This window comes from Coffea arabica, chromosome 10e (assembly GCF_036785885.1).
Source record: "Coffea arabica cultivar ET-39 chromosome 10e, Coffea Arabica ET-39 HiFi, whole genome shotgun sequence".
Lineage (NCBI taxonomy): Eukaryota > Viridiplantae > Streptophyta > Magnoliopsida > Gentianales > Rubiaceae > Coffea > Coffea arabica.
In genome coordinates this window covers 45,835,733-45,853,928 of record NC_092328.1, presented here as the reverse complement: position 1 = coordinate 45,853,928, position 18,196 = coordinate 45,835,733, and the positions used below count along the sequence as shown (strand labels likewise).

At 34.3% G+C, this 18,196-nt stretch overlaps 1 protein-coding gene and 1 pseudogene across 1 annotated transcript; one reads left to right on the top strand and one right to left on the bottom strand.

The window, feature by feature from the left end:
* Positions 1 to 5,794: 5,794 nt before the first annotated feature.
* LOC113712173 (stearoyl-[acyl-carrier-protein] 9-desaturase 6, chloroplastic-like) lies at positions 5,795 to 7,797 on the bottom strand (annotated as a pseudogene).
* Positions 7,798 to 11,114: 3,317 nt separating this feature from the next.
* LOC113711681 (uncharacterized) lies at positions 11,115 to 15,161 on the top strand. Its single transcript, XM_027234850.2, has 5 exons — positions 11,115 to 11,527; positions 13,642 to 13,700; positions 13,848 to 14,023; positions 14,446 to 14,554; positions 14,700 to 15,161. Exons 1-5 carry the CDS (start codon positions 11,227 to 11,229, stop codon positions 15,006 to 15,008), a joined length of 954 nt encoding a protein of 317 aa, XP_027090651.1. The 5' UTR covers positions 11,115 to 11,226; the 3' UTR covers positions 15,009 to 15,161.
* The last annotated feature ends 3,035 nt before the right edge of the window (positions 15,162 to 18,196 follow it).

Below are 18,196 nucleotides of genomic sequence, written 5' to 3'. Positions count from 1 at the left end.
TCTTTTGTCATCTTCTCTTCTCTTTTGCAATGCTAATGATTTTTTTGTTTTGTTTAGTCTCATATTGTTAGCTGCATACTTGATTGGTAATTTATAATTTTAAGAATGCTATTTCGCAAACATTACTGTTAATCTTATTTTATATGACAATAGATTATAGGGGGCCTAGGCTGTGCTTAGCACAGCCGATAACCTCCTAGTTATCATTACTCTCTTTAGTGGGTTGCATGGAAGCAAACACAGTCGGTGGCTCACAAACGCAATTCACAGCCCAATTGCAAGCAGCAGGTCACGTGAACGGCGCATGAAGGACGACAACTTTTCAGCAAATCACCAATTGACATGTCAGCAAAAACACACACCTTCGGACAAGTTCCTAAGCACTTAGTCTACCTTAGGTTGATGAAAGATCGACCCCTCAATCGCAGGGAGTATGGTAACGGAGACGGGGTAGGGACGGTCATCAAAAGGATTGTTTCTGAACAGTTCACGATTAGGATTTGGTTCAAAAAAATTGTATAGTCTAAATCACTTCTTATACCTCGTTTTTAATAATATATGTGAAACTCATAAAAATTTGTTTTAAAATTACACGTTGTGCAAATAAAATTACACCGTATGCAAAATGCACAAAACCGCAGGGAACCGTTCGTAACGAGTGGGGAACGAGAAGGATGGGACAGTACAACAAAAGCCAAGGAGCAATCTTTCCGAAGACAGCTGATATGCCACAGCGACACTCCATAACACTTAATGCAGCTGCCTAAACATCGTTATGAAAAAATAAAGAAGATTAAACGGCTGGCATAATTTGTTAATTCTCAGAAGCATAAATCCAAATTATGCAGATTCAGTCTATTCATGCCACGTCGCCATGTATTTTTTCACTTGCAAATTATCTTTGATAAGATAGATTTTTAGTATTACTGCATTAGTTGTTTAGAAAAGTGAAATTGAATCAAGTATGTAAAAGCAAAATAGAGTCAACAAATATAAGTATATGCAGTAAAATGGTAAGTTAAACATTTACCAAAACAAAAGCAAAATAGAGTCAACAAATATAAGTATATGCAATAAAATGGTAAGTTAAACATATACTAGATGCACTAAAGTCGGACCGTTATAAAAGACTTTACTATCTATCATATGTAAAAGTGCCTTGAATGATTTCTATACCATTTATTAAAGTGCTTGGAATGATTAAAATATATTATGTACTCTTCATACATAATATATTTTCTTTTTCTCTTTGTTTTCAAAAAATATTGTAATTGGGAAAAATCAAGGTCCAGTTGCCAACATCTTCATCTCGACAATTGTTAGGCTCCGATCCCCTTCAAATGAGCTCCTTATCCATTTCTATGGTTTTTACCTTAATTTCTATTTATTTTAATTCTTTAATGATTATTTTTTTTGACTTTTTTCATATTTTGTTTTGGGTTTTTCTCCCTTTTTTGTTTTGATTAATTGTGTTGTGTTACTTGATGATAATGATTCAGTAAAGATCAGAATTTTCCTCTGAAGCAGATTTTTTTAAAATTTCCTAATGATGATTATATTGGCAATCTATAGTGTTATTCATTTAGATACGTCAAATTTTAATAGATGAATTCTAAAGAATTATTTCGTTTTTGTTGTGACAATTTTAGGTCCCATTTTACTATACTAAAGAATTATTTCTTTTTTTTTTGTAACAATTTTAGTCCCATTTTACCACAAAGAGAGGAAACTTTTAATGAAAATAAATTTGGGATGTTAAATTTAGAACATGATAAGACGGAAGTCTAATGATTCTTTTAGTGAAGGATGTACGAGAGAGATATTTTGGAGGTATTAGTCTGTGTGTGCTTATTAGTGTGAGATCAATGGAGTCTATTTTGTTAATGATTTGATGTTAATTACTATTTTGTTATAATGAATAAGTTCCATAAAAAAAGAGGATATCTTATTAGTGTAAATGGACCCTAATTTGCACATCTTATTAGTGTAAAACGATTTGTGCAGTAGCAATATACAATGTAAAAAAAAAATAAAAATTACTATAGGTCCATTTCCAGCTTGGAGTGTTAGTTATAATGCTCATGCAATTAGTCAATAGATCAGTACTGACAATGATCAATGTGCCTATAAATGGCCATGTGATATTGATTTCTCTATTATCTCACTACATTTATGCATTTGTCGTTGTTAAGCTAAATTTTGTGTTAGTACTTGCTCAAAAATTCTAAACATAAAATTCAGTTAGAAAAACACTAAGGTACAAAGAAGGTAATAATAGTTAAGGCCTCAACATTTAGCAAATAAAATTGATAACATGATATAGTAAGTTCATTCCAAGTTAATTGCATAACACAATTTAGTTAAATCTAAAAAGTTCTAGCAAACATACAAAAAAAAATATCGTCTTCAAATCTTACTAATACCACTTAAGCAATAGCGTAATTACTTGAAATTAAAAAGATGTAAGGGATTAGGTGGTAGTCAATAGACTAGGTGGGTAAAGATGGAGATTGTAGCCAACTTAAATGCAACTATTGTAGCGAGCTATGGCCAAATCTATGTATGGTTTCAATCACTTTCGGTTTGACAAGATATTTCGTGCACGTATGTATGGTTGTTCATGAAACTGGCCAGCTAATTCCAATCAATTTTGTTTTGACAAGATATTTTCATGCACGTACGTATGGTTGTTCATGAAACTAGCTCGCTAATTCCAATCTTTAAATAGAGTGTCCGGGCTTAATCACATTAGTCAAGAAGTTTAATTAAAATTACAAACATATGCTACTATTCCTCCTTTCTTTTTGAAACATTAGTTTGCTACCCCTCAACTCTTTTGATTGTTTAATTCCACTTTGTTTTTCTTTCTAATACTTTGCTATATATATATAGATATATATATATATATTCATATTACTATTTCACCAAGCATATTACCCCTTATTTAGCCAAATGGGGCACATGTTACAACGCAATTGTGATTCAAATAAATAAATTATATAAGTATACATAATTATATATATATATATATATCATTTATACATGGATCCAGGTAGGATTTAGTTTAGATCTGAAATTAGATACGAATAATAAAAAATCAAACCCTATCTAAATCCATGTATGTGTGTGTGTGTAAGTAAATTGGATATAGATGCATTTGAAACTTTGAAAATGGATAGACTAGTTGATAATAATTCTTCCTTTGAGTTCATAATATTGTATTCAAATTCTTGAATGTTAATTTTATTATTTGAAAACAAAAATTGAATGGTATTTATGTTATTTTTTAATTTTATATATTTTTAAAATATTTTTACTTTAGTTATTCACTGTATATTCAGAAAAATACTCACGGATACCTATTGGATTTCTAGATCCATGAGAGCCTGAGTCTGAGTTTACTTTTTCAGATCCATAAAGGTTTCGGTCTGGATCTAACTAAATTTAATAAGTTTGGAACTAGATCAAAGGGATTTAATCCAAATTCTACCCATTTGCATGCCCAAATGCAAGGACAAGTCTATCATGATTTTCCTGATCTAACACCTAAGGAGAATAGTCCTGAATATTTTTCAATTATACTTTCATGATATTGCACATGAGTTTAAAAATAGAATGTGCATAATACCAAATGGAAAGTTAAATGAAGAGTGAAGAAGTTAATGAACATTTGGGAAGAAAAACCATACCTAAATTTTTTCAAAAGATTACAAGACTTTCTTTCAATATCTGATATTCAAGTCCGTGTCATGAAAGATGTCAATTTAAATTAACATGTTTATAATTGCCGAACTGCTGATCAAGTTAATGCAATGTGGGTTGAAGGAAATAATGCAAACATACCATTTGAGAGAGAAATGGTAGCACATTCTCATTCTGGTACTAGACACAGAGTTAGGCATTATTATGGTTGCTATGATGCACTTCGATATCCTATTCTATTTTCAAATGAAGAAATAGATTGGCATCAAAATATTCCAAAGATTGATCCTAATGCTTCAATCAAACATGATAATTCAATCTCAAATTTTCCAACATCTACGTCTCCTAATGATGTCTTTGCTAATGAAGAACTAGGTATTTCACCAATTCCGAAACATATTGCGTTTCTATATTGCTCAATGATATATTAACTAAGTATCATAAGGACCATGTAGAAGTTACCGAAGAATGCAAGAAGAAAGTCTCATCTCGATAATCTTGTACTGATTGTGATCAATGTACAACTTTGTGTACCTGAAAGATTCTAAATTTACAAAGTATGACTGTGATCAGTCCATGGATGAGCTCATGTTGCCAGATAGAACTGCATTAATCAATTTCTTAAGCCTTCTCCTACCTAATTAAACACATCTCCGTCTCAACTGTGGGATCATGTTACCATGGTTACAGTTATTTAAACAAGATTGTACTAGTTAATTTTACCACTTGCCTACATAATATTTCTAACAAGTTTAACTGAACAGAGCTTTCATATCTAATACTGACCGTCCTTTTAACTATACCATAGAAAGGATATCTCAGTCTTCTTTTTTGGGGTAACGTAAGCTGTTATTACCTACCAATAAAAAGAGATTCAGGTTGTTATTTTAAAAAGGATATCTCAGTCTTCTTTATGAAATAGACATACCTTTATAATTAAAATTAATATTTGATATTTTAAGATGTCATATATTTAAACAGATGAAAATTATTTTGAATATAACATATTAAGATAATTTTGTTCAGAAAAATTTTGGCACCCCTCTCAAAGAAAAAATCCTGGCTCCGTTCTATAGTCTATAGAATGGACATTTTCAATTATGAAGATAATCAAAATAAAGCTCCAAAACAAGATAAAAGATAATTTCTTGAATGATTGCCTAATAATGTACATAAAAAAAAGGAAGTTGTTCGAAACTTTAGCATTGATTCAATTATACATGAATTTAGTTCTATAAAAGAACGTAAATCTCAATTTACTTTTAATAAAAGAGGATAAAATTTTAGGGTATGCTAACATAGCATTTATCTTTTTTTAATTGAAAATAGTTATATTTATATTGCATAGTTATATTTTTGTTTTTGCACAAGTGACATATGGGAACATCTTCTCATAATGTGCAACTTAGGTGATTTGTGATGTTATAAGATATTTAATCAAAGGTTATTTCTTGCCTTAATTTTAGTTATGACTATATTATATATTTATGAAATAGACATACCTTTATAATTAAAGTTAATATTTGATATTTTAAGATGTCATATATTTAAATAAATAAAAATTATTTTGAATATAACATATTAAGGTAATTTTGTCCGAAAAAATTTTGGCCTCCAAGGAAAAAATCCTGGCTTCGTCACTGTTAGTAACTGAGTACCATAGTGCACAGGAAGCGTCTATGTTTTCTGTATGACCAATTTAATTCCTTTGCAGCATTATTATGGGTGCAAACTCAATTATTTCAACTTTCAAACGTACTCTCAGCTAGTAATATTAACCGTAGAAGGAAAAGCTATTTACATACGAGAAACCAGTTAATTCCGGGTGGACAAAAGTTCGTAGAAATCCTTTGTGCTTGCTGCAGAGGAAAAATGATAAGAGAGAGTTTGACCTCCCAAAAAGTTTTGAAATTTGTTATTCATTTTAAATCATTCAATTATACTCAAATTTTCATTTTGGTCCCTAAATTTTTAAATGGAACACTTTAATCTCTAAAGTATAATGACTATCTCACTTTGGTCTCTAAAGCATAATACGTGTCCCGCTTCAGTTCTAATTAAGTATTAAATTTTTGCATGTTATTCTCTAAAATATAAAATATGTCCTACTTAAATATCAAATTTGTCTCATTTTCGCCAACAATTTTAATTAAGTGGGACAAATATTATATTTGGTGACTAAAACATTCCATTTAGACCCTTGAAAGTATTACCACTACAGGGTCAATTCCTTGTTGAAAATCCAGCTGAAATTCACTCCTCGGGGCTGCAATTTCTTGGCTCGCTCATCAGCTCGTTCTTGAAACTTCCTAATCCTATGCGGCAGTCCACAAACAAAGTCCTGTGCACGCCGCGCCTCACCCGCCAATCCTTGGATCTTCTCCAAATTCCACTGTCTAATGAAGAACTCGAGAATGTTAGCATAATCATCGGCCGTATAAACTCCAATCCGCTGTGCCACGGCTGCAAAGTGTTCGAACAGATGAGGGTCCTGCCCATCATGCATCAAATGAGCTGGCATTGTGATTTTCTTCTTCATCATCTCTGATATGGCCAGCATGGCCCCATTGGGGTCGATTTCCAGTAGCTTTTCAACAATCCTAGCGTAGGCAATCTCATGGCGCTTCTCATCGGCGGCAATGGTCCCGCAAATGAGCGCAAGCACCGGATCACCTCCTTCCTTGGCTAGCCTAGCTGTGTTGCCGTGTGCCACGAATGTGGCTCTTTCTTGAAAAGATGTGTATACAAATCCTAAATATGGGTTACATTCTGATCCCAAATCCTGTGAATTCACAACAAATGTTAGAAATGAAATGCAGAATTGATAATGCGTGATGCTAGGATGTGGAAGAGGAAAAAGAAAGTGTTCGGAGATAGATTCAAGTGTTAATTTTTTGACAATGATGAAAAAATTTTATAAAAATATTTAAATGCAGGAGGGCAATAAACATGATATGAGTGTGTGTACTGGTGGAATCAGCTTGGCATTTAAAGGAGGGGGGGGGGGGGGGCAAGATTCATGAAGATGTGTATTTAAGGGGCACATTTAAATTTTGATAAGAAAAAATTTGTAGGACAGAACTTACACAAGTTTTGTTTTAAACAAAGGGTTAATAACACTTTGCCCCTTAACTTTGCAGGACGCATGTAAACAATACCACCAGCAGAATTTTTTTTTTGTTTTTTGAAAGAATCATCAACAGAATATTTGGCCAAATGAAGAACTCACCGCTCCAGCACCGATTAAGTATTGCACAGTCCTGTCAATCATCAGCATGTCAACTCTACCAGAGAGGTACAAGTAAGTCTTGAGCAAATCACCATGCCTATGTTCTTCAGCCGTCCATGCCCGAGTCTAAACAGCCCATGGACTTGAGCTCGCACCAGTCTCATCACGAACCCCTTCATGAGTATTCATCCACGACTGGTATGTTGGTAGTGCATCCTCAGTGATCATGTCACCAACCAGCACCAAAAAATACTCATCTGGAAGTCCAGCTGTTCTTTCTTGTAGGGCCCCGACCCGATCGGAGAATTCGTCGGCAGAAAGCTTGGCCGGGTCCGGGAGGAATTCAATGGGTTGCCAGCATTGGTTCACTGGCTTGATGAGTGGGAGGAGTCTTTGGGTGGCCCAATGTTCTAGTGACTTGAAGATTTCTGCTTTTTCTGGTGGCATGTAACGGCTAGCCTGAAAATGCTTTGCGGGTTTTGGTGGGGCTGCCCTGGCACGGACCGGTGGTTGCTTGAATGTGGTGGCGAGGGTGGTGCCAACTGGAGTCCATGCGACGGTGCTGGTGGTGATGCTGTGGAAGAGTCCCGAGGTCTGCATGGCTAGAGGTAATTTTGGGACGGGGTTAATTAATGAAATCAATAAATACTTATTCTGTGCCAGCAAGACCTTGCACTTGCGTGTTGGATAGAAGTACTTTGATTATCGGAACAAGAGCGAGAAGAAATGGGATATTTGGTAACTAGGAAGAAAGTCGAGGGAGGCGTAGGATACCTACTACCCTAGAAAGTAATTTCACCCTCTCACAGGAACGTATCCACAATTCAAATGGGGTACTGGACGGTCACCCTGCATAATACAACAGTTAGCATCAGGTCTGATCCCAAGAAATATTAGGGTTCATGGCAACTTAATAATGACAATAATAAAATAAATAAATCAAATAGAGAAATACAGAAATTTATGTGATTCGGTCCAATTGATATAAGTTCACGGACGAAAGGATAGTAGATTTACTATAATATAAAGAGAGCACAAAGATTACAAGACTAAATTTAATGGAAAGTTAAATGAAGAGTGAAGAAGTTAATGAACATTTTGGAAGAAAAACCATACCTAAATTTTTTCAAAAGATTACAAGACTTTCTTTCAATATCTGATATTCAAGTCCGTGTCATGAAAGATGTCAATTTATATTAACATGTTTATAATTGCCGGACTGCTGATCAAGTTAATGCAATGTGGGTTGAAGGAAATAATGCAAACATACCATTTGAGAGAGAAATGGCAGTACATTTTCATTCTGGTACTAGACACAGAGTTAAGCTGATGCAATGTGGGTTGAAGGAAATAATGCAAACATACCATTTGAGAGAGAAATGGTAGTAAATTCTCATTCTGGTACTAGACACAGAGTTAGGTTGATGCAATGTGGGTTGAAGGAAATAATGCAAACATAACATTTGAGAGAGAAATGGTAGTACATTTTCATTCTGGTACTAGACACAGAGTTAAGCTGATGCAATGTGGGTTGAAGGAAATAATGCAAACATACCATTTGAGAGAGAAATGGTAGTAAATTCTCATTCTGGTACTAGACACAGAGTTAGGTTGATGCAATGTGGGTTGAAGGAAATAATGCAAACATAACATTTGAGAGAGAAATGGTAGTACATTTTCATTCTGGTACTAGACACAGAGTTAAGCTGATGCAATGTGGGTTGAAGGAAATAATGCAAACATACCATTTGAGAGAGAAATGGTAGTAAATTCTCATTCTGGTACTAGACACAGAGTTAGGTTGATGCAATGTGGGTTGAAGGAAATAATGCAAACATAACATTTGAGAGAGAAATGGTAGTACATTTTCATTCTGGTACTAGACACAGAGTTAAGCTGATGCAATGTGGGTTGAAGGAAATAATGCAAACATACCATTTGAGAGAGAAATGGTAGTAAATTCTCATTCTGGTACTAGACACAGAGTTAGGTTGATGCAATGTGGGTTGAAGGAAATAATGCAAACATAACATTTGAGAGAGAAATGGTAGTACATTTTCATTCTGGTACTAGACACAGAGTTAAGCTGATGCAATGTGGGTTGAAGGAAATAATGCAAACATACCATTTGAGAGAGAAATGGTAGTAAATTCTCATTCTGGTACTAGACACAGAGTTAGGTTGATGCAATGTGGGTTGAAGGAAATAATGCAAACATAACATTTGAGAGAGAAATGGTAGTACATTTTCATTCTGGTACTAGACACAGAGTTAAGCTGATGCAATGTGGGTTGAAGGAAATAATGCAAACATACCATTTGAGAGAGAAATGGTAGTAAATTCTCATTCTGGTACTAGACACAGAGTTAGGTTGATGCAATGTGGGTTGAAGGAAATAATGCAAACATAACATTTGAGAGAGAAATGGTAGTACATTTTCATTCTGGTACTAGACACAGAGTTAGGCTGATGCAATGTGGGTTGAAGGAAATAATGCAAACATACCATTTGAGAGAGAAATGGTAGTAAATTCTCATTCTGGTACTAGACACAGAGTTAGGTTGATGCAATGTGGGTTGAAGGAAATAATGCAAACATAACATTTGAGAGAGAAATGGTAGTACATTTTCATTCTGGTACTAGACACAGAGTTAGGCTGATGCAATGTGGGTTGAAGGAAATAATGCAAACATACCATTTGAGAGAGAAATGGTAGCACATTCTCATTCTGGTACTAGACACAGAGTTAGGCATTATTATGGTTGCTATGATGCACTTCGATATCCTATTCTATTTTCAAATGAAGAAATAGATTGGCATCAAAATATTCCAAAGATTGATCCTAATGCTTCAATCAAACATGATAATTCAATCTCAAATTTTCCAACATCTACGTCTCCTAATGATGTCTTTGCTAATGAAGAACTAGGTATTTCACCAATTCCGAAACATATTGCGTTTCTATATTGCTCAATGATATATTAACTAAGTATCATAAGGACCATGTAGAAGTTACCGAAGAATGCAAGAAGAAAGTCTCATGTCGATAATCTTGTACTGATTGTGATCAATGTACAACTTTGTGTACCTGAAAGATTCTAAATTTACAAAGTATGACTGTGATCAGTCCATGGATGAGCTCATGTTGCCAGATAGAACTGCATTAATCAATTTCTTAAGCATTCTCCTACCTAATTAAACACATCTCCGTCTCAACTGTGGGATCATGTTACCATGGTTACAGTTATTTAAACAAGATTGTACTAGTTAATTTTACCACTTTCCTACATAATATTTCTAACCAGTTAAACTGAACAGAGCTTTCATATCTAATACTGACCGTCCTTTTAACTATACCACAGAAAGGATACCTCAGTCTTCTTTTCTAGGGTAACGTAAGCTGTTATTACCTACCAATAAAAAGAGATTTAGGTTGTTATTTGAATCTTTTATTGAGCAAGCAAGGATTTGCCAAAGTGAGTAAGTCTATTATCTATATTGCTTAACTAGTATGAAACAAATTAAGATAATAGATGGTTAATACATGAGGGGGAGAAAGCATACATATATATATATATATTAATCTTTTCTACACTCAGTCTTGGATAAATGACAATTATACAAAATTTGAATTTGAAATCCAACTTTTGCACATGTGTCATGAATCTAACGATGGTAGTGTATACATTGTCAATATATATATAATTTATCTTATATATATACACACACACACAATCAGTGCCACTCTTTGAAACTAGTTCCCAAACAGTGCAAGCTTTTAGCAAAAAAAAAAAAAAAAATCCAGCAAATGCATCAAAATTAGGAAACATTTTTAGAAAGAGTAATTTGAAATATATCATCCTTTGGAAATTCTTTTTAAGATTTTTTTTTTTTTGGCAGTTCACGCTAAAAAGACTGCATCGAAAGCCTTAATTGGCCCATGGGTTAGAAAAGAAAGTAAAAGCCTGATAGGCCAACATCTAATAACAACCCAGTGGGCTGTTGGTTAGAGTTCCTCGTGGAACATTTCTGATCAAACTTGGGCCCTGGTGTTTGAATCCAAATACCTGATAGACCGTCACTCCAGAAACATGGCGGTAGTTCAACATCGAATTTCAAATAAGTTGAAGGACTAAATTTGAAATTTCCAAAAGGCAAATGTGTAAAAAGAAAATAGGACATCGAGCTGAAACTCTTCTTCAAAACCAGTTAGGCAACTCCCTTCTCCCAATTTCCTGCCTTCCTAGTTTAACTTCCCAAGAATTTCTTGCTATTGAAAAAGTGGCCATAAGATAATGGATTTAGTTAGAACTATCCATCCAGCAATGAAATGGTGCTTTTGTTCTGCTATATTTCCAATATCACAACAAAGGGTCATGAATTATGGTGGCAATTGTAATTATATGCATAGGCATGTGTTTTGTTTCCCATTTTCATCCTACCGTTTTCCTTGTTTGCTCAGAAAGTCCCATGTATCGACAGCTAAGAAGAAAAGCTCAGAGTCCGAACCAATTCTTAAGCCTTCAATCGTTGAAGAGGTGTCAGCTAAGGATGATGATGAAGAAGATGGACTGTACTTCGATGACTTGGATGATGGTAATTCGCTATCTAAATTTATCTTCTGAAAATCATTGTCAACCTCTGTTTATTGTTTCTTTCAATAACTTGGCACAATTTCAATGATTTTCTTTTTCTTGACTCGGGAATTTGGGTTTTGTTTTGACTCTCTAACTTGTAATGATAGAGTGGTATCTTGAAACTGTTCTTCTTTTCTAAAATCTGGTTTTAGCTGAAAATTCTGGTAGTTTCTGCTGATAGTTGTGCAAGGATGACCAGAGGACAAGTTGGCTGTGAGCAGATTGCTAGTGTTCTGGATAAATGTTTGCTTTTATCCCATAATTATAGATTTTTGGATTTTTTAATGAATACCTATCAAATGGTGTTCTAACTGCAATTAACCATTCATCGTTTATGCAAATGTGATTATAATTCCATGTGTTCAATTTCAACCCTATATGTTTAGAGCAACACTAAAAGGTGGTCTTAACTAGTACTAACTATTTTGTTAATTGTACTGATACTTTGTTCTTATTATCCTTTTCCTTCTCAGCCTTGAGAAGGTTAAGGCTAATTGCAGTTGATGTAAGTTTTGTCTTTTCCCTTATCTCTGCTGTGATGGAATGTCTAGTTGTCTCATTTACATACTACAGTTCTTCTTTCGTTTATGTAGGCATTCAGAATTTTATGAATTTTAATGAGAAAGTGCACAAATTGTGATCGCTGATAAATAGGTTTAGAATATTTTAGCTCAGAGTTTCATGAGCTGTTTCAGAGTTAGGTCTAACCACTGAGTCTGGCTTATAAGTGGGTATAGGTATGTCTTAGTCTGATGCTTCGTATTAGAATGCTGTTAATACAATAGTCGATAAGACGAGAGGGAGAGAATGATCCTCACAGTTCTTTGTTCTTGAAGCACCAGTTGAGAATGTGCTTCTTTTGAAATATTCCTGCACTTTTTTCCTGTTTCCTTCTAGGATCTGAGAGAATGAGAAGTGGAATAATTGATTGGTGATTGCCCTTTTCCTAGCTAGCTGTGGGACTGTAGCAGAACTGAGTATCTATGTTTCTTTTGAAAATGTTCAGTATAATCTTTGCCTCAAAAAGGAATAGAAAAACAATTCAATATCATCTGGACCTTAATTCTTCTTGTCAGATCAGCCTCACTCATGATCTTCTCTGTTTTCTTTGAGTTATTGTTTGTCTCTGCAAAAAGAAATATGTAAAATCAGTAGCATGCTCTCTGTGTGATGCACATGTATTCAGTGACACAACTAAATTATATTAGCTGAAACATGGAAAGGGAAACATCTTGAACTTGAAAGAATAAAAATGCTCCTTTTAATTATTTTGCTCATGCAAGGTGTTCTTAGTTGCAGGTATATATCAGTCCTTTCCTAATGATTTTCTACTTAAAATGCAATTTGCTTTTTTACAAACTCCTGGATCTTTAACAAAAAGGTGGAAACAAACTATATTTATAAGCTATGTGCAAATAGTTGACAGAAAAGGGGAGGATATGTAGGTGAGAAAGCAACAAGCATATGGCATTTCTAGAATGAGATCATACGATTTTCTGTTTTTCTTTTTATAGTTTTGGTGGTGTTGCTAATATTACTCATGCAAACTGACTTAGGAAGAGAAAATATGTGAAGAAACCCTATCTAGAGGTATAGTGTGAAGCTTTGCATATAATAGCTTACTCCATAACATGCCATGTAGTGGGGCTTTCGCTTTAACTTGGAGTTAATTCATTCGTCTTCTGTGAAAAAGCTTATTTGTTTATATTGATGTCTCTTTATCTTGCATATGCAATTTTATCTCCTTGCGTTCTTACTAGTGATGGAAACATAGAATTTGCAAAGCATCTTAATTTGGACATGTGATTAGCTGAACATCTGATGAAAGTACAACTTGAATTGTCATGTTAATGAAACTCGTTAACCATGGGTTGGAGGAACTATCATTGACAATTAAAAGATTCAATCAAGCCACTTGTTTTTTTTTTCTGACATCAAAAGTATGTAATTGTAATAATAATTATCCTTTCCAAGATAACATACAAATGTTTATTGAATGGCTATTATTGGTTTGCCTTTTTAGCATTCATAATAATCAAGCTTAATATGTCCTAAAATTTCATCATTTTGTAGATGGCCTTGATGAAGATGATGATTATCTAGATGATGAGTACATTGAAGAAGAGGCTCGTGTAAGTTTCATGATGCGCATAATTCTCATTCCAGTTCTTTTATAAGGGCCCTAAAAATGATAATGTGGCATTAGTTTTCTAATTTGTCCAGTTACCACTATACTGTGAGTATTTTGAGTGATGATTCTTCTGTTCTCCTTTCTGAAGGTTGGGGATGGATCTGGGGGAGGTGGAGTGTCTCTTGCTGGGACTTGGTGGGATAAAACAGCATTGGCAATTGCCGAGGAAGTTGCTCTGTCATTCGATGGAGAACTGGGAATATATGCTTTTAGGACCTTGTTGAATTCCATTATTCAAATAAGAATAGAGAGACTCACAAACAAGTAAGAATTTAGATATGTGTCAAATATTGGAAGGGTTTATTTTCTTTCAATCTGAATTTTGTTTTGTTATTACCCAATCAGCTTTTTTGGAGATTATGACCTCTTAATTTGTGGACATCACGTCCCAAGAGGTTACAATTTTTTTTTTTGTTATACCTATGGAACTCTTACAAATGTCTTTTTACTTTGCCATACATGCACAATACTGTTGTGTGATAATTTCTCAATGAAATATGGGTACTCATGATTTGACCTTTACATAATGGATCAAGGATTCATGTTTTGCTTAGTTGTTTTTCACTTTGACATCTAGTTGCTTTCAAATACTGGTGTAGCCTTTTGCGAGAGAATACCACTTCATCCTGACCATTAAATTTCTTGCTCACTTTTTGAGGCAAGACAATTTATTTATGATCTCTCAGGTCTGGTTCTCCCAGCATGCTAGATATTGAAGATTTCACCTCAGCCTACAGGGAACGGCTAGATGAAGCAGAGGTTGCAGGATCTATTCCTGATAACATTACTCTTGAGGTTCGCTCCCTCCCTATGTTAGCTTAAAGTTGGCTGTTGGTCTCGTAAAGGTTTCTGATGATAGAGGGCTAGGATTATTTGTTGAGCATTCGTGTAAAACGTATAAAGTTTTGTGCATCTCATAATTCTTGCATCTCCTTCTCAGGTATCTTCACCCGGTGTTGAAAGGGTTGTCCGTGTTCCTGAAGATCTCGAACGTTTCAAGGAACGTCCAATGTTTGTAAAGTATGTCAGCGGTGTTACTGAAAGCGGTTCAACATCTGAGCATGATGGCATATTCAGACTAATCTCATATGATCTTGAGACAAAATCTTGCACTTGGGGGATAGCAGATGTGAGGGTAAATAGAGAAAAAGCAGGGAAAGGAAGGCCCCTTAGTAAAAAGCAGAGGGAATGGAGGTTGGAAACAACCTTTGATTGCCTACTTTTAGTTCGATTTTATTCTGAAATCTGAACATTTGCACCTCCAACTTGGTCATTTTTGCAGCAACTCTCTGTATTTAGGCCCTATGAATTAATTACTTCATTGGATTGTATTGTCATATCAGCTCTAGCCAATAACAATAATGACAATAAATAAGTAGAATCAGAATCTCGTTCCACGAAACCATTGCACATCAGATTTCCATTCTTGATGATACATGTAGGCCTTAGGTTAGGTTAAGAAGCTTCAAATGATTGAAGATTTTTCTGAGAACCAACTAATGAATAAAAAGATTGGGCCTGCCAATCAGACTAGATGACCTAAACCTTTAAAAGCACAAGGAAAGAATATATTGGGCTCCACACCAGTTGTAGTTAACCTAAGTTTTCTTACCATACCACAAGTGCCCTGTCAAGCTCACCTCACCAACTCCACACTGGACTTCATATTTAGATCAAAACTGTGCTCAAATTGGTTGCCATTCATCATCAACTTTCAACCCAATTTTCACTTTTAAGTGCAACTTTGTTGCCAACCTTGACATAATTGGATGGAGAAGTATTCCATTATCATGATACATGACTTGATATGACTATTGATTATAACCTACTAAATAGAGAGACTAAAATGTGATCGATATTGATACAAAAAAATGTCTACCTTGACTTTTCTTTTTCTTTTTCCGATTGATTTCCCACAAAAGACTAGGAGCAAAAAAATCCAAGAATCAGATTGTTGTTTGTTATGCTAATAATATATATATATATATTACAATTGATTTCCTAGAAAAGACTGGGCACAGAAAAACCCAAATGGATTCTTGTTTGTTAGGCTAATGAAAGTGACAAGACAATACATGTTAGTCTTCCATATTACCATTTGCTGCATACTTTTCTGACTATACATTCGTTTGGTAGCCACTCATATGAATTGTCGGGCTCCATCTTTTGAATTGAATAAAACAAAATCAATTAGCCAGAAATTTACCATCATAGTCAAAAGTCTACTGCTTTTTAGATTCTTGCTTCTCATGTGCATGAGGTTGCTTCATATGCAAAGCCCACACAGCACTATTTTCTTTTGAATGACCGTAAACTAGAAACGTGAAAACTGAAAAGGAGGACCACGGGCACTTTGTAGAGTACATAATTAAGGGAGAGGAAATGCCACAGTTGAAAACTGACTTGATGGGATTGAATTTGGAACACAAATTACAGTGAGTAGAAATTTGTTATATTTTTACGTATTGTTGTCTTAGTGTATATTATTTAAAAAGCACGGAAAGATATTTGAATCTAAATTTCAAACTTTTTTTTGGGGTTTCAACTTTAATCACCATCAGAAGAAGGCCTATTTGATTTATTTTAGTCCATAACATGTTATGTTAACACATATTATTCCTAAAATTTTGATTGGAAATTGAAGAGTCCTCCAATCCCTTTTAACGTCAGATGGGAAGATTGTTAATGCGCAGTAGGACAAATAGTTCTGTGTATTTCCTATAAACTATACAATCCACTAATTATTTCTGGTCATCAAACTGAAAGATTGTAAAGTTGAATAGGAAAGAAGTTGGAATTCCCGCTCATCAATTCAAATTCATGGCTGACATTATTGTATAACATTTTCTTTGTTGACTATGCCCTTTATCATCCCAAACTCCCAATTGGCCATTAGGGAATTGCTTATACTCTTCTTGGTTGGATGTGGTCCAATTTGCTCTCTAAGCCTTACCAACAACTTTTTTTCAAATTGAGGATTTCTTTTTCCCTATTTCCATGGCCCTTTACCTATCACAAAAGAGATTTCTTTCCTACAATTTAGGGTTACCTTGACAAATGATGAAGGTTTGTAGCTTTCATCTTTATGGGAAGATTCCATGATTATTTGTTGAACCACTTTGTTGTGTGCAACCAATTGAAAAATATCTATGTGTATATATATACTACTACATGCTAGGGAAAACGTACTCGTAAGCGAATGGTTCAAACGAATAGACTCAAAAGCTAAATCCTTGTCCTAAATGGATTCGTTTAAGGCCTTTTTTACAAGGGTGCCCCTTGGATACTATTACTATACATAATTTATACCTAACTTATTACATGATACACACACTCATGTTTATTCAACCTCCTACATTTAGATATTTCTTTTCAAATTAGTTTCACTTTTATCAAAAAAATTATTGTAAATCTTTTATACATGTCAGTATATACACAAGCAGACCTTGTTGCCTTATAATCTAGATTTGAATTTCTATTTCAAGTTTTGCATATGTGATATGCATTTAATCCTGCTAGTGTATATATACTTATCATGTATAAAAGATTAATTTAAAAAATTAATACCTTATGTCCCTCATAACCGGTGCTTACTAGACACTCGTTAGCCAAACCCATTTATTAAAACTATTCAAATAAATTCGTGAAGTTGAAATTTAATTCTCTCTGAGTGGATAATCTTTTTTCTCTTTTTTTTTTTTGGTGCATTAGAATTGGATGAAAACATTTTATGAAGCATAACCTAATTAGGCAAAGTGGCAAAATGAATTAATTTCACGGATCATTTGAAACGTGCGTGAAGGGATAACTTGTTAATTTCATTTTTCAAGAAAAGAGCCATCAACCTAGTTGCCATTTCTATTTTTACATGAATTGATTTTTGTTTTGGTCAAGTTTGTTATTTATGCCCCTTACATCTTCATTAAGTTTCTAAAAGGCCAAAAGCTTCCCTCCCACCATTCATTTGCATGTTCAAAACCGCGCGCATGCAATTTCGAGCTACTCTTGTCAAGAGATCAAACTAATGTCCGGTCCTTTTTTATTCCATTAGATAAGTTCCAAAATAAAGCCCGAATCAAACAAAAATTTCTTCTGCTTAATATGAGGAATATTATAACAAAATTAAGAATAGTTCTTTTATTTTTCACATATCTTGTATTTTATTTGAGGGAAATATCTTGCAAGACTTTTTCTTCTGTCTTTTAGTGAGAGGTCCACCATACCACAACCGTGCGGATGTTTCGACTTTTGGTTATGATTATATGAATGCACAGTAATATGGTTCGTCGCATCTGATGGAATCTTTAGGTCCCAGCTTTGAGTACTCAAGTCATCGATGTGTCCTGTTTGATTTTCCCGCAATTCAAAGCATCTCTAACTAGGCACAGTCCCAAAGAAGAAAATTTTACAACACGAATGTGTTTGTTGGGATAGGAG